Consider the following 27,207-nt stretch of genomic DNA (forward strand, 5'->3'; position numbering starts at 1 on the left):
ATGTCCATTTTTTTAATTTTTAATTTTTTTACAGCAAATGGGCTAGCCAACCCCCTCTGGAATGTACACATTCTTTCTTTAAATATGCTAACCACTAATCATGTGATGGTCAAGTTCCCCAAACCAGGGAGCCACTCTTTTGAAGTTGACATTGCACATTCCTGTTCAATGGGCTGATTTTAGTTTAATGGATTTCTCAGATTTTCCATTTCTCAGCTTTTACCCATTCACAGATTAATGAACTTGGACTTTTAAAAAATCAGTTTATTTCCTTTAACTTCAGGTTTTCTTAAAACTTTCATGAGTTTTCCAGATTTCAATCTGAGTGCTCTCATGAGCCTCCCCTCTCCTGACCCAAACATCGGAGCAGAAGTAACGAGACTTCCAGGAAAAGTGACTGGCCTTAAGTGTATCCTTGTTTGGTATTTTTACCTCCTGGAAAGTAAAAACAGTTATAATGAACATAATGATAGAGGTGCAATGAACTCTACTAGTACACCAATGCCCAAAGGCTCACAGAGAAATTGCCATCATACCTTCACTGCTTTGGGAGGAGAACTCTCAGAAAGGCTGGAGGCTCTGGCATCTGGACTTAGTGGCTTGGGATGGACAGGCTGCTGGACCTCACTCTTAACCTGGGAGTTACCTGCTTGAGTTACAAAAGGAAGACAATTTTTAAACCTCATGGGAAGTCAGAGAAAAGGTTCTTTCCCAAAGCAAAGAAAGGATCTTCACTATAACAGGTCCTTTCAACACCAGGAAAAACACTGCTTTTCTTCTATGGAATATTCTAATGCTAAAAGCTATGTCTTAGGGTCTCTCACAAATCAGGTTCTCAGCCAGGATGTTTTCTCACCCTTTGTCATAAACAGCCAGGATCCAAATCACCCTATATAAGGAACTTTCTGCCCTGTAGCTTTGGTCATTTAAAAAAAGACATATATATATTTAATATACACTGAGTGGCCAGATTATTATGATCTCTGAATGTATAATAATCTAGCCACTCAGTATATATATAGTAGAGGCCTGGTGCATGAATTCGTGCATGGGTGGGGTCTGGCCAGCCTGGTCAAGGGGACAATTTGCATATTAGCCTTTTATTATATAGGATATACACTGAGTGGCCAGATTATTATGCTTTCAGAGATCATCATAATCTGGCCATTCAGTGTATATATTTTTCTATATATATTTATACATAAATATTTATATTTTAGGTAGAGAGCAAGGGAGAGGGAGAGAGAGAAACATCAATGTGAGAGCGAGACTTTGATCAGCTGCCCCTGGGGGGACACCCTCTACCGGAGATCAAGCCCACCATGCTGGCATATGCCCTGACCCAAAATTGAACTGGTGATCTTTCAGTGCAGGGGATGATGCTCAAACAACTTAGTGGCTTGAGATGGACAGGGTGCTAAACGTCAGGGCACTTCTGTCATTTTTAAAGGCTATTTATAGACTTTGATGACTTTTTGGTAGTTACCATTCCCTCTAATTCCTTCTGGGGCACTTGAGAGCAGAAATTTCAAAACGTGTATGAGAGAGAGAGAGATTTGACACTATCTTTTTGGTTAGTCCTATAGCAGATATTCATGGCTAAAGATTATGGAAAAAGTTCCATGAAATTTTATTCATATTCACTGACGTGTCATCTGTATAAATTAACTTCCTGCCAATACATTCATAATGTGGAAAACTAAGAAGAGGCACAGAAAAGCCATTTACACAGCTACTAAGGAAACATAGAATAATTTCTTATAATATAGAGTTAAGTCAACAAAGTACTAAAAGATTAAGGATCATTTTTTCAAAAAAAATGTTTTGCAAACCTAGTCAAAACTAAGAAAAAAGATTTTTAAAATATTTTAAATTATTTTTTAGAGAGAGAGGAAGGGAGAGGGAAAGAGAGGAGCATTTATGTGAGAGCTAAATATGGATCAACTGCTTCCTATATGCCCTTGACCAGGGATCAAGCCAACAACCTGGGCATTTGCCCTGACCAAGTCAAAATGCAACCTTTCTGGTGCACGGGCCAACACCCAACCGAGTCACACCCACCAGGACCAGAAAAATTTCTATACAAGCAAAATGATTGCAAAAGAAATATTCTTGAGTTCAAGCAGCAAAAGTTTCTCTCTAAAATTATAAGGTAGGGTTTACTAGAGATTTGTTTAGCTCTACTTTAGTTGCTGAGTTTTTAAGCGTCTAATAAACTAATTAACCAGGGAGAAGGTAGAAATCCAAATATGTATATACTAGAGGCCTGCTGCACGAAAAGATTCATGCAATAGGCCTTCCTTCCCTGGGCTTCCAGCACCAGTTTTCCTCCAGTACTGGGGACCCAGGCCTTCCCTCCAGCTGGAGTCTGCTATTTTTGTCTTCGCTGCTTCACTGCAGACTCCAGCTGGAGTCTGTAGTCTTCATCTTTGCTGCAGCTGGAGTGCCCTCCTGTAGATCCCTTCGCCCCACCCCCACCACCCCCCCTCCCTCACATAGCAGGTGTCCTGCCCTGCCCCCGCCCCACCACTCTGCGGCCCAGCCACTCTGCGCTTGGAGCAGCTGGGTGGCCGCCATCTTTGTCCTTATAATTTGCATATTCCATCCTGATTGGCTGGTGGGTATAGTGGAGTGATGGTTAATTTGCATGTTTCTCTTTTATTAGTGTAGATATAATACTGCAGATCAGAGTCAAAGTGGATATAGTAAAGAGAAAACCAAATTTTTTTATCTTTGGGCAAAATGAAACTCAAAATCACTCCAAAATAGGATAAAAAGGTGATGAAATTTAACAAAACAGGAAAATTTCTAGACTCTGTCTAGACTGAGTAGACTATGGTACATATTTAGATAAGTAGAGAAAGATATTTAATGTGTTACTCAAATATTAATTCTTTATCCCTGTAAATGAATGAAATCTTTGGCTAAACTTTTATTAAAATGAAACTTCAGCCCAGCTATTGTGGCTCAGTGGTTTAACATCAACCTATGAACCAGGAGGTCTCAGCACATGCCCAGTTTGCAGGATCGATCGATCCCCAGAGAGGGACATGCAGGAGGCAGCTAGTCAGTGATTCTCTCTCATCATTGATGTTTCTGTCTCTCTTTCCCTCTCTCTTCCTCTCTGAAATAAAAAAATATATGATATATATATATATATATATATATATTGTAAATGAAACTTCAAAATTAGTTTTTACAGCTTTAAACCTGAAAAGATTTTTGCCCGGCTGGTGTGGCTCAGTGGTTGAGTGTCAACCCATGAAACGAGACTGGTTACTGGTTCTGTTCCTGGTTAGAAAACATGCCTGGGTTGCTGGCTGATGCCCAGTATGGGGCTTGCAGGAAGCAGCAATCCATGTTTCTTTATCATCGATGTTTCTTTCTCTCTACCCTCTCCCATATTTTTAAAAAAAGTGTTGTTTGCTCCAAGTTAGTAATATATCGATATAGTTGAATTTAACTTCTCCCTTAGCCATAAAATGTGTGAAGGGTATTCAAGCATCACTCCTTAAAACCAAGGGAAAGATCTGATCGGCTGAATTTAATGTTACTCTCTCAGCACTGACAGCAATGGGAACACCCTCCAGATCTAAGAATGAATGCTTACGGTAGTCAACTTCAGCAGAGGTGGAACGGACTGCCAGGCTATTCTCAGTTGCAGAAACCTACAAAAAAAAAGAGGGGTGGGATTAACAATCATATTAAAAATAAATGAACAAGCTGCTGTTAGTGCCATAGAAACCTGCTGACTCCAGTCAGTCACCAGCTGCCTGGGGGAAATAACGGCCCCTGAACAGCTGAGCATTTAAACAAGAGGCAGCAAAACGTCTTTTATGAGGATATTAACATGCCTCTCAATTACAGAGTAAGGCCGGAAGCAGACTGCACTCCACTGCCAAAATTCTGCATCATCTGTCTTTATGAAAGAACTTCTAAACCATATCTTTCAATTCTCAAAAAACAAAAAGGGCTGGGTTGGAGTGGTGGGGAAGGGGTTAAGGGAGAGGACAGCGGGAGCGGTGGCAAACAAACCCTCTATCATGGAGAGCAAAGCTCCTCGCCATAAACCACAACTCACTCCAAAGCAAAATAGTCTTTACACATAGAAACTATTATTATTCTTTAATTTTCCCAATCAAATACATGCTGCTGAAACCAGCTTGCCAGCACAGAAGACTTTCTGATAGCTGTACAACAAATGTATCTATTATAAAACCAACCTCTGGTATTTATTACCTTCAAGGTTAGTTTCCCTTTTTAATCCCAGTCTCAAAATAGCAGTGTTTAACAAGATGACAGATCTTATGTGTAGGTGCATATTTCCCCTCAGAAACCACTAAAATTAAATAAAGAACTTTCTCCTAGCTTTCTCTGACCTTTCTCCTGGCCCCTAGCCTTCCTGGTGTCTTCCTCCACACTCAAAATAATGAGGGTCAGTAGAGACTGAGTATGGGCTCTACCTGTAATAATTCTTTTACTCGGATATCAGGGACTTTATGTGCGATGCTGAGAGTTTATACCAGGCTGCCTAACTACTGAATACATTTATGATGATAAAATATTGGACATTAAATTGTTGCCTGACTGCACCTGAATTTCAGCATGGTTGGTTCTTCCCCACTACTCTCTTTTCATTATAGGGATTCTGACATGGTATAAAGTGAACCAGTATAATAACAGCCAATATTTACTGAGTGTTTACGAGGCTCACTGAAATGATCACCTTGCATGCATTATTTCATTTAATGATATGAAATAAAATTTCTGAAAGTCATGCATGGCCATAAAAAGCTCTTCAATTCTTGCTAATTAGTGGGTGTATCTATCCCAGGATGTTCTTCTTTTCTCCTCTAATTTGCTCACCTTGAACCTAAAAGGTAAAGCTAATGCCAATCATGACATCATTGTACATGTCCAGCCAGATGACTTCACTGCAGGAACAGCCAGGAGAGAGCACGTGAGATTTTGCTCAAACATTTCATTAAAGAAAAGTACAAATTCATTCATAGGAAAAGGAAAGAACAATACCCTTACAAAATATTCTATTTGTGGCAAGTTTGACCTCGCACTAATGTCCTTTTGTAACCAATCAAAGTTCAAATAGTTCTTAGGTACTGGTTAACCAAAACTAGGCAAACAACCAAAAGGATAGCTGAGACTCTGAAAAATGTTCTGAATTTTAAGGCAGCCAAGCGTTTATGAACCCACAGTGCGTGCTTGAAGACGATGCCATATCTTTACACCTTTCTTCCACACCCACTCCCCAATTCGTGATTCAGTTACACTGAAGCTCTTTTAGATTATAATTAAAATGTTCTGATCCTCCAGTTCAGCTCAGTCTCAGTTTCAAACCATGAATCCAATCAAGAAGAAAACATGAAATTAGATATAGGGACAATCCATGTATTGTTTTCCAGAGGATCATTTCTCAAACTATGCTGCTAGGGTACACTGGGGATTTCATGCTGGGAATATTTTTCCTTTAAATGTCTTTTTTTATAAGCCATAAGAAAAAATTCCAAACATATTTACTTTGTTATTCTTAAGACATAATCTTCCACTTAAAAAAGTGAGAAACCCAGGCAGCCTTAGGAGAGAACTCACTTGCTCCAGGACTTGTGACTCATGCCTGAGCCCACTGTTGCAAGGATGTACGTAATTTATTTGGTAATTTTATGATTTTGAAAGACATTACTGCCAAGTATTTTGTCTTATTATTTCAACATATATTTGTGATTTTTTGTAAAATAAAGGGATTTAATTTTTCTAAATTTATTTTTCCTGTTCTGTTTTATGATTCAACTTGTGTAGCCATTAATCTGAGATCATTTTTCTGTGTGACTACTTTGGTCCAACCAAGAGTGTAGTGTATTTCATGAGTTCCTGTCAGTGTTCTGTCAATACAGCAAACTTTAGAGGGCCCAGCTGATATGGCTTAGTGGTTGAGTATCGACTCTGTAAATTTCCAGTCAGGGCACAGGCACAGGTTGTGGGCTCCATCCCCAGTGGGGGGCCTGCAGGAGGCAGCTGATCAATGATTCTCTCTCATCATTGATGTTTCTCTTTCTCCCTCTCCCTCTCTGAAATCAATAAAAATATATTTTAAAAATAAAGTCTGTTAGAGTAAAATAAGTTTGAGAACTATTTTAATGATATCTTCACCTTTTGGAAGAATGGCTTTGAGGTGTCAATATGTGTAACAGAAACAATGGTTTTTCTCCTAAGATTAATTACTGTAATAGATTTGAAAGCTCTTTCTCCTTAACTAACTTAACATTTCACTATAATATTGACCAAAAGGTAAAAGAGATTGGGTAATGGACTGGAAAAGAAAATGATAAATTCACCTGATAGTCATATTATTAGTTATTCCAACTAAGCCATTCATCTAAAATAAATGCATAACATACAGGTCTAATTTGCTTAAAATCTTACACTGGCTTTCCACCACTATAGGGCTACATCCCAGACTCTTCAGGGTAGCATACAAAGCTCTTCAAGACCCACTCTGGCCCTCTCCCTCCACCTGTCTCTCATCATGGCCTGTATGTACCTCCCCTGCTCAGCCAAGTCATCTTAGTTTAGATCTCCAATTTCCAACCTCTGTTATGTCTGGACTACCCTTCTCTTTCTTTACTCAAACTTCTCCTTATTCACTTTGCCTATTTCCACACATTTTTTCAGGACTCGACTCAGACATGACCTTCCTGAGGAAGTTAGGGCAAGTGTCCTTAGTCTCAGCTTCCATAGCCCTGAAGAGCCCTCTTATAGCAGAGGTCACACTGTCTTATGATGGCCAACCTGTTACTCATCTCCCTTCTACTGTTAGCTTCCTTGCAGATAAAGACCACATAGAGTGGTACGTTCATATTTAGTTTTTAAGCTTAGCATTTCCCATGCTTAGCATAGTGCCCACCTTTCAAAATACTGAGTGGAAGAATGAAATTTTATTGCATAAAATGAGTTGATAATACAAAAATACTTTGAAGATAATATTTCTAATCAAAGCAGATTTTTAAAAATCACTTTAGCTCTATGCCCTCTAAGCATTTGCTGAGCAAAAGAATTTTCCAATGAAGGTTCATTATTTGGTCAGCTATAAGTTGCAGAGCTTCCCAACCAAAATTATGTGACCTGCAAAAACAACAATCTGTCTTGGCAGCTGTTACCAAATTCCCAGACACTCTACAGCCCAGAGTTAGAGTGGTTTCTAATTTTAAGCATCTAATTTAGAACACATGCTTCTTTGGCAACTGGACATTAGACTTTTAAACCCACCTTTTCTCCATCTTGATGGGAGATACAGACCTCAGGACCTGGGGGCACGTTCTCCTTTTGTTCCAACTTATGAATTTTGATTTCACTGCCATTGGCTCTCAATTCATTCTAGAAAATAAAAAGTCTGTGATTTTTTTTTTTAAATTCTCAAAGTGATAAAATGAAATAAATTCTCACTATTCTCTTCATGGCACAAGTATTAAGTAAACTTGGAATGTGAAAAATAAATTTTATTTTAAGAGGCCTCAGATCAAACCAACCCCCTAATTCTCACAAGCAAAACCCACTGACTTGTGAAACGACAAAAGCAGCTTTGTGGACACATACCTCAGAGTTAAGTATTTGTACACTAGTCTAAAACCGGATGCTCATTAGAAAATATACACAGACACACACAGACCGCCCCCAGCATACAATGTTCTTGTGATTCACTCTTCTAGCAGCAGAGCTTGTGGGAATGCAAAGCTTGTGAGTTTTATCAGAAAAGACCATTCTGGAGCAGGGAAGGGAGATGCCAAGTGCCAATAATTAAGGAAATATACTGACCATACACATATATATGCCCGGCCTGGAAAGAGAGACAGGGATGATGTATACATATGAAAACAAATTATATTTAATGATAACTATAAAACAACCTTTTTTTTAGTGAGACTTTCAAAAAACATGGTGGGGGTTTTTTTCCGCATAAAATTCATACATTAGTACAAAGACACACCTTATTCTACTTCTCATGACAGAGCCTGAACATGCCAAGCAGGCATAAATATTATCATAGGAATAAGCAAAATCAACTTTTTTTTTCCTTGGAAAGAACATGTAGGAGAAACTATTAAAATTAACTTTATATATTAGACCCAAAATTAATACAGAGATAGGTAACTATGAACATTTCCTATCATTAGTCTGCTAGAAACATAGTACCTTTTTGATCTCTGTGATTCTGTAGGCCTGGGGAGAAAACATAATTATGGCCACAGGGCCAATGGAAGGGAGTGTGAGTGTGACTGACTTAATCAGGTGTGGAATTCCAAATTAAGGCATACATTTTGGAGGTGCATCAATAGAGAGGAGCTGGCAGCCAGCATTGAAGACAATAGTACAGCAGTCCAACCACTCATTCCTGACCCCATCTCACAGCCCAGCCTCCAGAACCATGGCCAAAGAGTGTGTGCCTGTTACAACCATCCTCTGTAGGGGGCCTGAGGAATTCTTTGGGGATGAGATAAAATGTGCTTTTTACAAGAATTCCTAAAGCATTTCAACGCTTAAAAGTTTCAGAGATGGAGACTGCAATGCAGAAGCTCTATTAGGAGTTTTTTTTAAAAAGGTCACTGAACAGGTTTTTCCACTTAGGGAGTCACTTGGTCGGAATGTTTATAGCAGCAGGGCACTGAGAAGCAGCAAAATCCTGCAACAGGAGAGAACAGAGCTGCACAGATCACGGATTTGCTGTATCTCCTGACCTGCCTTCTAAGTGAAGTCTAAGTTTGCTCACTTTTCACACTCACTGTTGATTTACACACATCTCTTCTTAAAATTACAGTGAAAAATCAAGATGAAATCATTCATCGCCCTGAGACAGCCCACCAATAAATACTACTGGAGAATGCATACTTAGTAATGTGGGAAAAAGAAGGCTCAACTCCTGAAATACATGTTACAATTTCTAATAGGCAGTTTCAGTCTGGCTGGGAATGAATAAAATTCAATACTAGTCTTCCAACTTTGTTTAAAAAATAGGACATTAAGAAATTAATGGTCCTTGCTGGTTTGGCTCAGTGGATAAAGTGTAGGCTTTCGGACTGATGGGTCCCGGGGTTTGATTCCAGATTTCGGACTCGATCCCTAGTAGGGGGAGTGCAGGAAGCAGCTGATCAATGATTCTCTCTCATCATTTATGTTTCTATTTCTCCTTCTCCCTCTCCCTTCTTCTCTGAAATAAAATATAATAATAAAAAAAGAGATTAATGTATTGTAATTTGAAATCTTAGAAGGAACAAATATTGAAAGATAAATATGTGTACATGTGTATATATACATATGTAATATGAATAAATAGCATTTAAAAGGCAACTTCAATTAAGCAGTTCCATAGTGTCATCCTGCCAGTTAAGCCTAGGTACGTATAAAATAGAAAAACCCTCCAATTTATTTAGAAGACCAATTTCTTTGTTCTTACTGAGTATATTATCTTGTCATTTCTCTCCCCCTTTCTCATCCACTATTCTAATTTTCTTTTTTTTTAGAAAATCATCACATCACGAAGAGTAAAGATTAAGTAGGCTATATATTATACAATTTCACTTATAGGAAACTAGAGGCCCAGTGCACAAAATTCACGCACAGAGGGGTGAGGTGTCCCTCAGCCCAGCCTGCAACCCTCTCCAATCTGGGACCCCTTGAGGGATGTCTGACCACCAGTCTGGACATCCCTCTCACAATCCAGGACTGCTAATTCCCAACTGCTCACCTGCTTCTGCCTGCCAGCCTGATCACACCCTAACCACTCCCCTGCCAGTCTGATTGATGTCTAACTGCTCCCTGGCTGGCCCAATTGCCCCTAACTATCCTCCCCCGCTGGCTGGGTCACCTCTAATTACCCTCCCCTGTTGGCCTGGCCCCCCTTCCCCAACTGCCCTCCCCTGCAGGCCTGGTCCCCCCAACTATCTTTCTCTGCAGGCCTGGTTCCCCCCAACTGCCCTCCCCTGCTGGCCTGGTCACCCCTAGCTGCCCTCTCCTGCTGGCCTAGTCACCCCTAACTGCTCTTCCCTGCAGGCCTGGTGACTCCTAACTGCCCACAACTGCCACCTTGTGTCTTGGAATGATGGTCAATTTGCATATTACTCTTTTATTAGATAGGATGTTGGAATAGGCAAGTCCATAAAGACAGAAAGTAAATTAGTGGCTGCTGGGGGAATTGGAAGGATTGCATAGGCATGGGGTTTCTTTTTGGGATGATGGAAATGTTTTGGAATTAGACAGTGGGGATGGTTGCACAACCTTGTGAATATACAAAAATTACTGAGTTATTATACTTTAAAATGGTGATTTTTATGTCATATGAATTATATATCAATACAAATTTGCAAAAACTCCCACCCATATTAATGTCAAATATATCTGATATTTCTCTCCACTATTTGCCTTTTCTTTAATCAAAAACATAAACAAAAATAGATGTTTCTGTAATAACTAATAAAATACCACTTCTTTAACAACAAGATTAAGCAGAAGAGACAGAAAAACTCTATGACATTACTGAATGGTAACATTATACAAAAAATGACTGGGATAGGAATGAGGCCTAGGAAAGCAAAATACGATAGAACATGGTAGGGATGGAAATAAAGCTAGGGAAGGATCTCTGTGAAAAGGGAATGGGGACTGGGAGGACGAGGGAAGGAGCCAGGGCTTTCAAGTCAGGGTCTGGTGACACTTCTAGTTCCTGTGCTCAGTGACCATTTGTTGGATTAAGGAATGAATGGATGAATGAATGAATGATGCCGAACACATACGGTGTAGTTGGTGGAACTGCTTTGTTTGGACACAGCTGCCTGGTACTTGGCCATTCGATCCTTTATGGAGGTTTCTGACAGGCGCGGGATCTCCAGGTTTCGCCTAGTCTCACTTTTCTCCGAATTGAATGCAGAAGTTGACACTTGACCTGGAAGTATGCAAAAAGATGCTTTTTTAGAAGATAAAATATGACTTTAGTGGTTTCAAGATTCTCAATTTGGGGCTATTGTAATGTAATGGAATAAATTTCTTCTATTTTCCCTTATATGCCCTTCAAAACATAATTCCAACCTTAAGGTGTTTTGTTACCACTGGTAGTACGGATAATCCATCTTTAAATACATTTAAAAAAAATTATTATTGACTTTAGGGGGAAAAAAAAAGAAAGAGAGAAACACCAACTTGCTATTCTACTTTTATTTATACATTAGTTGGTTGATGCTTGTATGTGCCCTGAGTGGGGATCAAACCCCACAACCTTGGTGTATGGGGACAATGCTCTAACCCACTGAGCTATCTGGCCAGGGACCAGGATAACCGATTTTGATACTGCCCATCCATGAGAGCCCCAAGTCTCAAATGACCATGGAGCCAAAATTCTCTGTAGCAGTTTCCTTGAAATCCTGCAGAGGTACCAGATATTTACCATAGGTTACCACTAACAAGGATGGATTAAAAAATACAGAGAAGCTGTTTGTGGAAAGCACTGACATTTGGGAATGGCTTGTATCGATGTCGTTGTAATTTAACCTAGTTATCAATTAGCAGGAACGGAGCAAAGGGAAGGCCAGATATTGTAGCAATTTGTACAGTTTTCTAGGAAGCTGCAGTTTAAATGCATGCCCAGTCAAGCCTGGGTGATAAAGGAAAGGTTCTTGCCTGTCAGTCACACTTGGGAACAGATCATTGGCCAGACTAGTGTAGCCACTGCAAGCCTGGGAAGACTTGAGGTATCTAAGCTCCTAAACAAAGGAGGTCCCTGTCTTGCTTTACACTCCTTTTTTATTTTTTAAATATATTTTTATTGATTTCAGAGAGGAAGGGAGAGGGCGAGAGAGATAGAAACATTAATGAGGGAAGTGTCATTGATCAGCTGCCTCTGGCATGCCCAGTGCTGGGGATCAAGCTCACAGCTTGGGCATATGCCCCAACCAGGAATCTGTGACCTCCTGCTTCAATCACTGTCCAGCCCTTGCCGGCCAGGCTTGGTTTGCACTCTTGCCTCTTGCTTGCTCGTGTTTAACTCCTGCCTTGCGGGACTCTCACACTCCTGCATTCGCCCACATGGCCAGTGGCCATGTGGACCCCACACCGTGGACTGATGCACTGCAACTAGCCTATGCTAATCCCCACCCGATTCCACCATGGAAAGGAAACTTGGGACACTGGCTTTGCTTTTAGTTCTACTGAACCCCCAGCTGCACGTCTTCCACGACTGGATTAAGGGAAATGGAACTTTGAAAACCCAAGGATATAATTACATGCAAATAAAAGTCACTCATCCTCCCATGCAAGGTTCAGAAAATTCTTTTTCTCGATAAGTACGCAGCCCCCAATAGGGAAAGGGATACCTCACTCCCACTAGCACTGGAGAAAGACAATCCATAGATCTCTCCAATAACAGTATCTAACAGATAGGCTTCCATTTAATTTGTACCACTCTTCCTTCAAAAGCATTGGTGCTGAGGCCAAAATAAATTGTTTACTAATGAGTACTTCCAGGAGAACGTCATACACATGGAACTCTCTGCTTACCTGGCCCTATTTCCAAATCATCCAGAGAATAGCTGTTTTCAGAGATCCTCCTTCCACCTGCACTTCGGCTTTGGGTCCGAGGAATCTGTTTGGAAAACAAAACCAAGCAATACATTTTGATAGAAGATGGGAAATCTTGATGCAGTGTTCAAAAAAGAAGGCTGCAAATCTCCTTTATAAATAAAAATCCAGAAGAAATTCAATTTTATATTTGTTTTTATATTCCACAGAATATATTTTCCATATTATCAGTATCAAGCACTACATGGTCACAAGTGCCCAGGGAAAAATAAGTGCACTCTATCAAGGTTATGCTCTCTGCTAACAATTAGGACCTAACCAGCTTAACCAGAAAGCCTTGTAATTTAAACATCATTGAGGGGAACCTTCATGTCCCAGATGACAATGACATGTCTCCAAAGTGCCAAGTCCTGACAGCAGTATCTGCTATTAATATTTCCCTTCTATGTCCTACCTTATCTCTGCTGCTGCTACAGTGGATGGACTACTGATTATCTTTCTAACTGGTTCTTCTACCTTCCAATCAAGTCTCTATGATGCTGCCATTATCCCAAGTAATACAAAAATACAAAGCAATTTTCCCCAAATATAATTTATGTTACTCTCCTGTTTAAATTAAAAAATAAAATAAAAAAATATATATATATACTTTTATTGATATCAGAGAAGGGAAGGAGGGAGAGAAGGAGGGAAGGAGGAGAAGGGAGAAGAGAGAAGGGAGGAGAGGGAGAGGGAGAGGGAGAGGGAGAGGGAGAGGGAGAGGGAGAGGGAGGGAGGGAGGGAGGGAGGGAGGGAGGGAGCGGGAGAGAGAGAGAGAGAGAGAGAGAGAGAGAGAGAGAGAGAGAGAGAACATCAGTGATGAGAGAGAAAACATCCATGCAAAGCAAACTGCTGTGAGGCCCATGATATTGTAAATTAGTTCCCTCTACCTGGATTACCATTTTATCCTTTTGTTGTCTAGCAAATGCTTGTTCCTTCAAGATTCTGTAAACTAAGCAACTTTCCCTCTATGAAGTCTGTTCTGCGTAAGTCTAAGTTGTTCTTCCTCTATACCCAAAGTACTTGGCTACACTTCCATGACAATGCTTATCAAACTGCTCTGTGTTCCTCTACTGGACTGGAAGCTTATTGAAGGCAAGAGACTATGCCTTTTTTTTTTTTTTTTAAATAGAAAAGTGAATGATACATATTTTTTTTCTTAGTAAAGCATTTTGTGATTCCTGTAAATCACTATATTTCTATCTCTCCTATCTAAGGTTGAACTCTAATTAAAATTAAAAATTATAATTTTTAAGCCTCGAAGAGTGACTCAATAGAAAGGTACTTAGTCACGGAATGTTTCCATAGTTCCAGATTGTAATGAGAGCCTTCAACTCTATCCTATCATTTACATCTCAAGATAACATGAAGTAGAAAAGGTAACTGAAATTCAATATAACAGATCAAACTTAGTACCCTTTTGAATTCAACATTAGTAAATAGCTATTAAACCTCTAAGTTCAATGGATTAATCAACTTAAACAATAAAGTTTAAGACTGAACTCTTGCCTATTTTAAGTCTCCCCACATCTCCCCACACTTCAGAAGTCAGTTATATACAATTAATATAATTTACCTCAAATAAGCTTTGCTATTACATTATTTGTTGAATCTTTTTTAAAAAAATGAAAATATTTTTAAAAATACATTTTATTGATTTTTTTACAGAGAGGAAGGGAGAGAGATAGAGAGCTAGAAACGTCGATGAGAGAGAAACATCGACCAGCTGCCTCTTGCACACCCTCTACCGGGGATGTGCCCGCAACCAATGTACATGCCCTTGACCGGAATCAAACTTGGGACCCTTCAGTCCACAGACGGACGCTCCACCACTGAGCCAAACCAGCTTCGGCTAAAAATAAAAGTATTTTTATTGACTTCAGAGAAGAAGGGAGAGGGAGATAGAAACATCAATGATGAGACTCACTGCTCTGCTGCCTCCTGCACACCCCCTTCTGGGGACGAAGGCTGCAGCCCAGGCAAGTGCTCTGACTGGGAATTAAACGTGCTCTGACTGGGAACCAGTGACGTCCTGGTTCATAGGTCAACACTCAACCACTGAACCATACTGGCTGGGCTAGTTGAATCTATTTTAATTTTATTTTTACAAGTTTATTTGAGCCAAAACAGATAACATATGCCTGAGAGCAAATCTCAAATGTTCCCTGAATCTATTTTTTTTATAAAAATCAAGATAAGCTGCAGCAACTCTAACTTTACCATATTATACTCAGGTCAGCTGCATATTTAATCACATCCACATAACGCATATGATGCAACCTACTGTTGCTACAGGAGCAGCCCCCAATCTGGAAATGAAGATCACTTGCTAAAGGGAAAAGATAAATTTGGCAGGATACCCCCCCATACATATTTTTTTTCTGTTTTTAAAACATTTCTCATTTGCGGATAATTAAAGTAAAGGAAATTCCAAAGATTTATTCCAAATGCTGCTACACTATAATATGATCACTATAAAAATTAGAATTTTCAGGGCTCAAAGAGAGGAAGCCTGAAAATACAGTCCTTTTTAAAAAACTGAAAGCGGCTGAAACCGGTTTGGCTCAGTGGTGGAGCGTCGGTCTGCGGACTGAAGGGTCGGGTCCCAGGTTCGATTCCGGTCAAGGGCATGTACGTTGGTTGCGGGCACATCCCCGGTAGGGGGTGTGCAGGAGGCAGCTGGTCGGTGTTTCTCTCTCGTCAACGTTTCTGGCTCTCTATCTCTTTCCCTTCTTCTCTGTAAAAAATCAATAGAAATATATATATTTTTTAAATTAAAAAACTGAAAGCGAACAAGTTCTGGATTCTTTTCTTTTTTTAAAATATATTTTATTGATTTTTTTTACAGAGAGGAAGAGAGAGAGGGAAGGAGAGTTAGAAACATAAATGAGAGTGACACATCGATGAGAGAGACACATCGATCAGCTGTCTCCTGCACACTCCCTACTGGGGATGTGCCTGCAACCAAGGTACATGCCCTTGACCGGAATTGAACCTGGGACCTTTCAGTCCACAGGCTGACGCTCTATCCACTGAGCCAAACCGGTCCCAGCAAAGTTCTGCATTCTTAATACTAGAGCAATATTTCCAATACTTACATCCCATCAAGGTAAAGTTTCAGTACAATTCAAAGAGTATGTGGCCCAGCTGGCATGGTTGATCATTGACCTAAGGACCAGGAAATCACGGTTTGATTCCCGGGCAAGGTACATACCCGGGTTACAGACTCAATTCAAAGTAGGGTATGTGCAGGAGGCTGCCAATCAATGGTTCTCTCTCATCATTAATGTTTCTATCTCTCTCTCCTCCCTTCCTCTCTGAAGTCAATAAAAAAATCAAAGGGTATGTGTTACATTCGTAATCTGCTGAGTGTTCAGTTTTCTGTCTGTACTTACAGTCACGTGGGAAGGCCCTGCACTGGTGTTCCTGGGATCAAGGCCATTCAGCACTAGTGCATATGCCCTGCCAGGGCAGAGCGACTCTTTGGTTTTAAATGCATAAAATTTTCAATCTTTGCTAGCTTTTCATTTAAACCTTTGGATTAAATAAAGAGCCTTTAGGAAAAAGAAAAGCCTCTGAAAAAAGAAAAGAAAAGAAAAGAAAAGCCTCTGGATCATAGCGTATCAATACTCTATATTACCTTTTTTCAAGTACTAAAAGAGTGACTGTGCAAAGCTAATTCTTAGAGAAAAATAGAAACGTCTCTGAAAATCAAAGTTACACTGACACTGGTTCTGAGGAGGAATACAGATCTGAGATTGCTTTTAGTGAGATTCCAGGGGAAGCAGTAAGCACTTTCTAAATACCTTTTCACCTCCAAACTACTCAAATATTCAGAATAAGAACTTCTCAAATGCATTTACTATGAATTTTATGAGCCTCATTTTACAAGTGGCAATCTGAAGTACAGGAAGAAGGAGGGGTTTCCTTCAATATTTCTCAAGGAAGCAGAGGAACACAGAAAGAAAAAAACAGGAATTGTGATACTGAAACACTCTTCTGTAACATATTTTATCGAATTTTAGCTCTTTTTATTCAGATGTTTGAGGGAGTCTTAATCATCAAAATCTGTTAAGAAAAGATAAGACACTTTAAGACTCTCTGGAATTTCCTATGGCTTGACCTAACCCCACCCCAAATGTCCTCCTTCCTGTCAGCCGACTATAGTAACTAACTCTATTTAAACATTCTCTGTGAATCCATAAACACATCAACATGTACAAATAATAAAATAAGAGTTTGGGGCTTTTAGCTAATAGTCCGTGGAATTTCTTTTCTCTGGAAAAAAATTTTTTTAAAGAAATAAAATAAGTTAGGTCCCAAGTGTCAAGTAAAAAGCAGATTTCCTGTCCCTCCATCCTATTTTCATAAGAAGTTCTCTTTAAAAGTTGATTTTTCAATACCTTAATTTATTAAGAGGTTCCTACCTCTCTCAGCCCCTTCCTTCAACTTTTCAACTTTGACCTTCTTGAAGACTCTCATCACTCCAAAGTCAAGGGTGGAGGAGAAAGGACAACTTTTAAGTAAAAGTGAGACTTTGCTGAACTGTGCAGGGTTATCATAGGGTGTAAATAAAACCTGGCCTTAATTTCTCTAAGTACTGTGAGATAAACATTGCCTTCTCCAAGGACCTTCTTAGGAAAAATAGACCTCATTTAAGTAAAACAACTCATAGAGAAGGAGCACTCATCTCCAGTGCTGCAATGTCTCTCCTTTTTCTGTATTTCTAAGCATTCTACAAAAATTAAGTGTTACTCTTACAATTAGAAAAAAAAGAAGAGAGGTAATACTTCATACCTATTTTGAAAACATCTATATTGATTTTAGAGAGGAAAGGAGAGGGAGAGAAACATCGATTAGCTGCCTCAGCATGCACCCTGACCAGGATTGAACCCGTAACCTGCACATGTGCCCTGGCCAGGATAATTCCCTGACTGGCGATTCTTGGGTACATGGGACAACACTCAACCAACACCAGCAAGGACATTACTTCATACTTATTAAATTAATATCCTAATACAGTGGTGCCTCGCATAAAGAACGCCTCGCACAGCGAACGCTGCACACAACGAACTTCCTGTCATGATTCATACAACGAACTTCGTTTCACACAACGAAGTCGCCCGAGCTTCCACGACTGCTTCGCCCGAGCTTCCATGATCGCTGCCGATGTATTGCATCCTTCCGAGCAGGCACTGCAGGCAGTTGTTAGTCACTGCGCTTAACTTAAGCACGTATCTCGGCAATCGTTCTTCATTACGAATTAAATCACGCACGTATCACGGCAGTCGTCCTTTTAAGTTAAACTCAATATTTTTTTTATATAATTTTAAAAAAAATTATGTTTTTAGATGTATCTAAATAAAAATAATAACAAAAAATTTATCTTTTTTTATGTCATCTTAGCATATTTTATGCTACAGAACGAATTATTTTTTTTAACATGTATTGTTATGGGAAAATGCGTTTCACATAACGAACTTTTCGCATAACAAACTTGCTCCTGGAACGAATTAAGTTCGTTGTGTGAGGCACCACTGTATATAAAAACCCAGGGTCCGTAATGACCGACTGAAGGCTTGAATGAAAACCAAAAGTCAGTTCTGCAGTGAATGCTGGGTTGCCATGATGACCCAGCACTGACTGCTGAGGGGGCTGTGGATCAGGCTCAGAGAGAGGCCCAAAAAGAGAGGCAGGGTCTGATCCGCAGGCTCAGTGGCAGCTGTTGATCAGCCATTGCCTGTCTCTTTCTCTTCCTCTTCGGGCTTTCCCAGCAGCTGAGTCTCTGTTTCTCTCCAGGTCTCCGCAGGGGCTGCTGATCAGCCCCGTCTCTCTGATCAGGGCTGGAGATAGGCCCGGAGACAGTGACTGGCATAGAAACCGAATAATCAGAACCAAACTGGGTGAACTGTGAGGAGCCAATGGCTGCCTAGGAGGCGGAGCTTTTGATGTTGACTGGCATAGAAACCGACCAATCAAAACTAAATTGGCCGGCAGGGGGGCAGTTGGGAGCAACCAGGCCAGCAGGAGAGGTTAGTTGGGGGCAAGATCAGGCCGGTGGGGGAGGGCAGTTAGGCAGGCAGAGGGGTTAAGGGCAATAGGCAGGCAGGCAAAGGCAGTTAGTGGCAATCAGGCAGACAGGTGAGTGGTTAGGAACCAGCAGTCCCAGATTGCGAGAGGGATGTCTGATTGGAGATAGTACAGGCTGGGCTGAGGAAACCACCCCCTCTGTGCACAAATTTCATGCATCAGGTCACTGGTAAACAGATAAAAATGGTAAAACCAATGGTGATGAGGTGCTGGATAATTGACTATGTCCTTAGATTGTGCTAGTGATGTTATAAAATAATATAGTCGTTGAGAACAAGTAGAAAATGTGTAAGAAAAATATTTAATGAATTATATTTTTTGACCATAACACCCCAAATAACTAAAAAAAAAAAAATAAAAATAAAAAAAATTCTTAGAAGATGCTTAGAGCTTTTTTATTAGGCTAAACAAGAACCTAATTACTGGGGAATGATTAAACAATATAATGAAATACCATGTTGCCATAAAAAGATAACTACATGAACTAGGAAGATACACAGAAAGGTCTATATAAAAAGACCAAACAAAAAAATAAAGCATAAGCATATAAAACAGTAAGTATACAGTGACTAAACCATGTAAAAACTAGTTATGCAATGATAAGGATATTACTGTGCACAACTGATGATGGTTACTTTTTTTTCCTGGATTACTTAGCTTTTTCTTCTCCTTTCTGGTTTACCGTGTGTGTGTGTGTGTGTGTGTGTGTTGTGTGTGTGTGTGTGTAGTGTGTGTGTGTGTGTTGTGTGTGTTGTGTGTGTATAGTGTGCGTTGTGTGTGTGTGTTGTGTGTGTGTTGTGTGTTGTGTGTGTGTTGTGTGTAAGAGAGAGAGGAGAGAAAGAAATTGTTCAGATGACGATTTCATTTATATAAGAAAACCAAACTTCCCCAAACCATAAACTTCTAATTCAAGAGTTTTAGTACAAATCTGTATTATGATGTATTTCTTCTCTTCATTGCCCTCATGTTTTTTATTCAGTTAAGAGACTATAAAATGAGGCAAGAAAAATGATAGAGAGCTAAATTCTTTGAGAATATTTTTAATTTTAAATTTTTAAATTTTTAATGTTTTAATTTCCTTAGATTTCAAAACTGTATAAGGCCATGGCCAGTTGCTTTTATCTGATAAGCAATTATAATAATCATGAAGATAGTGTAATATGGTAGAAAGGGTACTACACAATTTCAGTCCTTTTCTGATATCAATCAGCCACAGTACATTGGGTATATCAGTTAAGTTCTCTGACCTTGACTGTTTCCATCTATAAAATATCTTAACTGCCCCAGAGCAGTGAGCTGGATTACGAACATGATAGGGATTTCTCACACCTTGTAACTCATTGATAAGTCAGAAGGCTAGAGGAAATGACTAATACATTCATCTGGATGCATATCATGTTGTCTAATCCAGGATTGAGTCCAATAGCAAGAAGACAGAAGTGGTAAATATTTGGTAAATGATGTCCTTCTGACCCCTCCAAACTCTAATGTAGCCAACATTGCTTAGAGAATGTTCCAGTTTCCTGCTATTATTTTTCAACATGTTTTATTGTAATGAAAACCAGTTAGAAACCTGTTAAGTAGTTATTTGGCATGAAAGTAAGCAGAAAAGAGATTATTGGTCACCAGTTGGCACATCAAAGTCAGCTATTTAGGGCAACAAACAGTGAAAAATATCGGAATTCCTTGACTGGCACCTTTATACCTGGGTCCATTATCATCTTACCACAAAAGACCAAACAATTACTCAGTTATTAAATAGGGATAAATAAAAATTATTTATACTAGTACGAGGTCTTTATGAAAAATTATTCACTATAGAAAGGTTATTCTTATATACATTTGAAGTCACAGAAGCTACAAACTATTCAAGAGTGAATAATAATAAATCAGCAAAATTTAATTTTAATAAGATATACAAGAAAGATAGCATTGACAAAAAAACAAGGATAATTCTCGTGTTTATTTAACAAAACCAGTTATCTGTACTTAAGGCACTAACAATGTATCTAATGGAGGTAGGATGCTGGATCAATTTAAGATTTATAATTCTGATAAGCAAATTAAAGATATACTACCCTACATTAGGATGACCACTGTAATGTTGACAGTTATTCAAATCCCTTTCCTCCTTAAGCCCATCTTAAAATTATGATTCAAAAATATGCAAATGATACCAATTATGAACATCCTCAAATATGTATTTTTCTTGGGATTTAATTCCAACTAATTTACTTGAGACATTAAGAAAGCAGAAGAAAGAATCTTACTAAGATGACAGTAAGTAGATAAGGGAACACACACAATTATTAACTATGAAAGGAGAAGATAAAATGTTATGGGTAATTTTATAACAATGTAGAGGTTCCCTATAGACACCTACCCATTTTTCAAGAAGGCAAATATGTTTTTTTGACGTAGATTATAGATTCGTTGGTTATAGATAAAATAGCTGATGACCACAGATCAGACTTTAACTTACTTTCCTTATTTTCTCAAGGGCTTGCTCCATTACAGCAACACATACACACTGGTATGTACCAGTGTTATATAAAGCTACACAAAATACTAGGCGTCTCTTCCAGGAACTTATAAGAAGGAAAACCACAAAAATGTTGGACTGTCTGAAGGAGGACAGTTGTTTTCTCCTATTAACAAGTGAAGTTTTGTTGCTTTTTTGATGGTAGCCATTCATATAATGATCCTGATAATAAGAGGAACAGAAATTCTACGGGAAATTCATGGGGTTTAGAAGTCTAAGGGGAGAGAAGTAGCAAAGAAGTGAAAAGGGGTTGGGACAAGGGAAAGTTCCATTTTTATTTCAGTTATTTCTGTTTTAGCCAATGTACTATTTTATCTTTGTAATCTAAAACAAGTGAACACAACTAAAATATGACTAACTAGAAGAACTAAAATATACCACGAGGCCCTCCCTGGTCAGGTAGCTCTGTTGGTTATGCTGTGCAGACAAACATGGGCAGAGCAAGGACAATGGGCCAGGAACAGAAGATCACCAGGGTGGAAAGCCCCAGGTGGCGAGCAATGGACAATCAATTGTAGGGTGGGACCTTGCCCCCAGGATGACTTTACTTCCTCTAGCATATCACTGGTCATGAGGTTTGTACCCCCTGACCTTTCCTACTGTGAGATAGCATTTAGGCCTCAGTTGTATTTCAGCTCCAGGCCCAGATAAGTAACAAAACCAGCCAAGGCTGACCTCAGGACCAGCTGCATGGAATAATGACCCCCTGCCCTGGTATCTGCCAATCAACCAGTGGAGACCACAATCCTGAATGGACACACCTGGAAATGTTCTATTAGGATCTTCCCTAGGAACTCCCCTAAAATCTCCATCCTTAAAACAGAAGGGAGGATCCAGTGCTGCCCCACTCCCCACCCCTCACGTTTCAATTAGCGTTCTCATCCCAAGCTCCAGGGGCCCCTCCTTTACTCTAGAACTTGTTTTCTAAGACTATTTCTCCTAGGAATTACTTTTTCTACTTCTGTAGTTTACCCAGTAAGTGTTCTCTTATAGTTTGGGTCTTGCCATGAATTCTCTCCTGGCCAGAACCCAAGTACCCAGGTTGCTGAACCCAAGTTTGGTCTAATCCCACTGGTCAGACACCTGGTGCCCTTCCTGCCACCTACAACACAGCATCTTCCAGATACGCCAAGGTTGCAGTTCGATCCCTGGTCAGGGCACATATTAGAAAACCATGGAATTCATGAATAAGTGGAACAACAAATTAATTAAATTGAGTATAGCCTTATCCTTATTAAAGCTGAAATTATAACAATAACCATAACCTAGTTTCAAACTGAATAGTTATTCCTTTGCCTAAAGTAGACAAAATTTTAACAGTTTTACTGAAATATTAGACAAAACTTTTCTTTTTTTTTATTCATTTATTATCTGTGTACATAATTTAACATTGTCCCCCCCCCCCCCCCCCCCCCGCCCATAGACAAAACTTTTCAAAGTAATCTATACTGTTTCCAACATGGATAATGCTACTTATTTAGACACAGCTAATAAAACCAAGGGCTGCTGTGTGTTACACTCCCTTAGCAGTCCATTAAGTGACAAATGACTATTTAAGAAGTTTAAAAAGGTCCTTTAAAAAGTCTAATCTTAGGACAACCATCACCCCACCCCCAATCTTCCTAGACCGTTAGCTGCTCAGTGCCTATGAAATTGGGTTGGGGACTCACAATTCTTTATATAAGGAATTTTTTCTCCTCTCTGACCAGCCACAAAGAGACAGGCCTGTTCTGACCCATCTCTCAGCAGGCACTTATGAGAAAAAAAGTCTCTCACCAGATCCTTACACATAATCAGCATTTTTGTTTGCTGCAATCCCAGTCATTTCCCACCTTAGGCCAGTTTTGACATGCAGCAGCCTTTTGCACTGAACCTACATTGTGTGTGCTGGCATGACATCAGCTGTTCTGCCCCTTAGCAGGGTCTGTGAGGAGGAGACTGACAATGGCGCTTTGAGTCACAACAAAGCCCCTTCCTCTCTATTTAGGATTTCTGACATTTTTTTCCCTTCCATTTAAAATTCTTTTTCCCATTTAAATTAAAAATTTTTTTTTTATTAAGACCATAAAGGAGAAAGAGGGACTTGGCAGGCCTAGAGGACTAAAAGTTGGGAAGGATGAGAGTTTAAGGAAAGTTGTAAAACTGCTTTGTGGTTACATCTCTTGCCAACTGGTTTCAGTGTTAAAACAGAGCGAAAACTCATTTACAGAGCAGGGTTCTAGGTTTGAAAACCTTTAAAAATTCTTTCTACATTCTCAAACAGATGAGCCCTAAACACTCAGGAATGTTTCTAGGCAGGAAAGCTCCAGGAACTGTAAGTTATGGGAAGAAATTGACTAAGTCACCCCATATATAATTGAGGATTAGGATAGTAATCTAATTTTTTTTTTTAATCTCAGAAAGAACGCTTCATACCATTACTTCACAAATATAGGGATTGGGGCCAACTATTTAGCTTAAAAAAAACCCTCAGCTTTCCCATTTAGATGGAATCTAAAGTAAATGATGGCTTTGCTACCCATCATATCTGTTTATTTCATTATAATGACTGTTATAACAAACCATCCTCATGTACAAAGCCAGATATGCAGGAAAGTATGAAAAAACTGGAAAAATTTACCAGTTCTGCAGCCCCTGGATTGTGTTATAAGTCACCAGCATATGTAACTCATTTTCTAGTTAAGTAATTCCCTCTGGGGACCTGGTCTGCAATCCACACGAAGGATCAAATTTCATTAACAGTTGTAGGAAAATGCAACCCTGTGCATTTGCAAGTCAAAAATCCTGAAGGCTACAGCTAGTCTGGCTATCTTCATTGATTTTTCCTGGGAGAGGATTTTAGCTGATAGAAAACATTTGTTGGAAGGCACAGATGAGGAAGTTGAGAAGAGGAGAAAGGATTCAGCGAGCAGAGACAACTAAGCCTCAGTCTTAACATTAAAATCTGGCCCTAACACTCGGCCTGCAGCTGTGTCCAAGAGAACGATTCAGCAATAATTCCACCCCCAAACCGACAAATGACAAAAGACACAGGAAGACAAATTAAAAGGGCAAGCGTACAAAAACACAAAATCACATTGGCATCAGACTCTCTTCATTTCTAGACATCAACCTGAAACCGCTGTGTGAGCTTGATTTCACATGAAATTGGGTTGGAACCTCACAAATTTTACCATCTAGGCAAATAATTCGAGATTTGTAATTAACTCACTGAACCTGATTCAAGACATACAGACCACATGCTCCACACTACTGAAACTGTCTGGATTAGAAAACCAGCTTTGTTCATGTGAAATGACTGTACCAAGTCTTAAATGTTCTCAATCCTTACCTTGGTTTGAGATGGTTCGCCTTTCTCAAACATCATCTTAAGCCTGTTCAGCGGAACGTTGTATTTCTCTATTTTGTTTGTAGCTTCTGTATTTTCACTGATGTCAGGCTTTCCTACTTCATGCCTGGCTTCTCCTACTAGACAGTTTTCCATGTTGTTCTTTTCTGTTGAGTGGTCTTTCCGAGGTTCACTGTCCCCGGTGCGGGGGTACGGATCCTGAATGTGGGCGTCAGCAGGTGATCCAAGTCTGGGTCTGGGATGGACCTGCTCCCCTCGTTTAGCCTCGGCCCCAGAGGCAGAGTTGCTCACCACTTCAGCAGGAGGATGGTCGTCTCTGTGTCTGAACTCAGTGCTGCTGTTTCGCGGAGAGTCTGTGTGAGACTCAGCTCCCAGCACTGGGTTCTCCCACTTCTTCTTTAACGCAGTCAGGATTCCCCTTCTATAGTGCTGGGGGAGATTTTCGGTGTTCTAGAAGAACAAGAAGTAAGTGCCAGTTGTGACTTGCCTGCTGAAACAATCAAACATGATGTTCTTTGTAAAATGAAAGTTAAAACTCCAAGCTGCCCAGGTCCACTGGCGTTTCACACAGCTGTGAACAGTTACAGCCCTGCCACATGGAGAAAAAGCATCCACCCAGGAGAGGGAGAGGGGAAGAGAGAAAAAGTCAGGAGCTGAAGCAGGAAGTGATAAAACAGGATAGCCTTATAAGGACAAAATGAGGAGAAAGGAGAGCCCAGATCTAATGACAGTTACATTGGAGACAAGAGATTTTTTATCCAAAGATCAATGGGGGAAATGAGAGAGAAAAAAGCAAACACCAGGTACTTTAAACTCTGTAAATATTCAGCAGTAATTCCACCCCCAAAAGTTCATCATTACATGCCACAAAGTTATATGGTATATCCTACTTTTTTTTAAATTATTATTTTAAAAACAAAAAGGCAATATAGCTGAAACTACACAATACTTTAATTGTGGAGAGTAGCATCAAAGATTGAAATTTAAAGAAGTCACCAGACTTTTACATGTATTTGCATAAACAATATTTCATTATATCTGACAATTTACATGCATAGAAACAGTCAAATTGTACGTAAAAATCTAATTTTTTGGGTGCAAAACTCTGGGGAGGGAGGGCAATTATGGGAGTGGGGGGGCAATGGTAAGATATGTACATATATAATACCTTAATAAAAATAATCTAATTTTTTTCTCTCTTCTCTACATGTTTGTCCATATGTAAATGTTAGTTATCAGAAAAGTCACTATTTTAGAGACCCTTTGGCTAAGAAATATCCAGGCTTCATATGAAAGCATCGACACACACTCTCTTGGTTGAAGGGCAGAAATTTAAATATCTCAGAAGAGCTACCTTTCAGCTGGGCCAAAATGGAATTAATTTCAAAATGTGAGACAGATAGAAAACAACCTGGAAGCTGTCAATGCTGTTCCATAATAACAGAGGAAACATGCTTGTTTAAATAAAATTCAGCGTTGCACATTCTGAAAGTACTCCTAAATAGAGCAGCTCCACCTTCCCAACAAACCACAAATTCTAATACTACCTTCTTGCCCTCCATTCCCGTAGTCTGTGACTCACCCGTCTTTCAATTGAGAAAGAAAAGGCAAACCACCTAGAAGTGAATGACTTCGGGGGAATTAAACAGGATTAGCAGCTATACTGGGAATTAAGATTCCCTGTTCCTCTTCTGAACACACACTGAGAGCCACTTCATCAAGTAGCTACAAGGCTTGAAAACCAGTTACAGGTCAGCCTGAGGGGAAGGTCTGGGGGGGAGGGGGAAGGGACGAGCAGGCAACGGGGTCAGTAGGGGAAACGGGACATATGTAATACTTTTAATAAAGATTTTTTTTAAAGTTACGAACTGCTTGATTTTAGTGTTAAAACTTGGGTGACAAGATTCACTGGGGGAAACATGTATGGATCAGAAATAGAAGCAACATGAAAAGTTTTCTTGTTGGGAAAGAGAGAATTAAAAAAAAAAAACCAACCAGCTCTGGAAGCTGGTGCTACCTTTACTGCCAGCGGCACTCTTGGCTCTGTGTACCTCCTGCCACACAATGGATGAGTCATCTTGGTCTCCAACTTTACCTGCCTTGCCCTTGCCCTGCCCAGACAGGAGCCTTGGGAATCAAAGTGGCATTCTGACCGGGTAACTGGACACTACCTTTCTCAGAGACAAATCATGTGATCGATGTATATTTATTAACAAGGAAAGATGCTTTTGAGTGGGAAAGGGCAAATTATGAGACAGTATGATTCCATTTTGTAATACACATGCTTTTTTTTTTTTTTTTTTTTTTTTTTTAATCTAAGCATAGAAAAGTATTCTAGAAGAAAAAACATCAGGAAATTAATGGGTTACCCTTGAATCATGGATTATGGGCATCTGTATTTTCTCCTTATAATAAATATGTATTCATTGTGTAATAAAATGAATATAAAGATAAAATTAGACATCTTCATGTCACAAAAAGCTTCTACAGAAAATGAAATAATTTTAATGTTACTGTAAGCAGCTTGAAAATTATCATTTCTACTTGACTCGTGGTGACTGGGAAGAAAGGGATGTGTGATAGAATACCAGCAGTGTCCCAAACAGAGGGC

General features: G+C 39.6%; 1 protein-coding gene across 3 annotated transcripts in view; it reads right to left on the bottom strand.

Annotated features, from left to right (window-relative positions):
* Positions 1-27,207, bottom strand: part of LIMA1 (LIM domain and actin binding 1) — a 91,392-nt gene that overhangs the window by 10,010 nt on the left and 54,175 nt on the right. For 2 of the 3 annotated variants that reach the window (XM_036457504.2, XM_036457506.2), the window contains exons 4-9: positions 24,579-25,046; positions 12,556-12,640; positions 10,800-10,948; positions 7,282-7,389; positions 3,611-3,668; positions 537-649 (exon numbers count right to left, since the gene is read on the bottom strand). In XM_036457504.2, coding sequence (XP_036313397.1) covers positions 537-649; positions 3,611-3,668; positions 7,282-7,389; positions 10,800-10,948; positions 12,556-12,640; positions 24,579-25,046 — 981 coding nt within the window. The remainder of the gene's footprint in view (positions 1-536; positions 650-3,610; positions 3,669-7,281; positions 7,390-10,799; positions 10,949-12,555; positions 12,641-24,578; positions 25,047-27,207) is intronic. The other variant, XM_036457507.2, reaches the window with a different exon arrangement.

The sequence above is a fragment of the Pipistrellus kuhlii genome, unplaced genomic scaffold (genome assembly GCF_014108245.1).
Source record: "Pipistrellus kuhlii isolate mPipKuh1 unplaced genomic scaffold, mPipKuh1.p scaffold_m20_p_3, whole genome shotgun sequence".
In the NCBI taxonomy this organism is placed as follows: Eukaryota; Metazoa; Chordata; class Mammalia; order Chiroptera; family Vespertilionidae; genus Pipistrellus; species Pipistrellus kuhlii.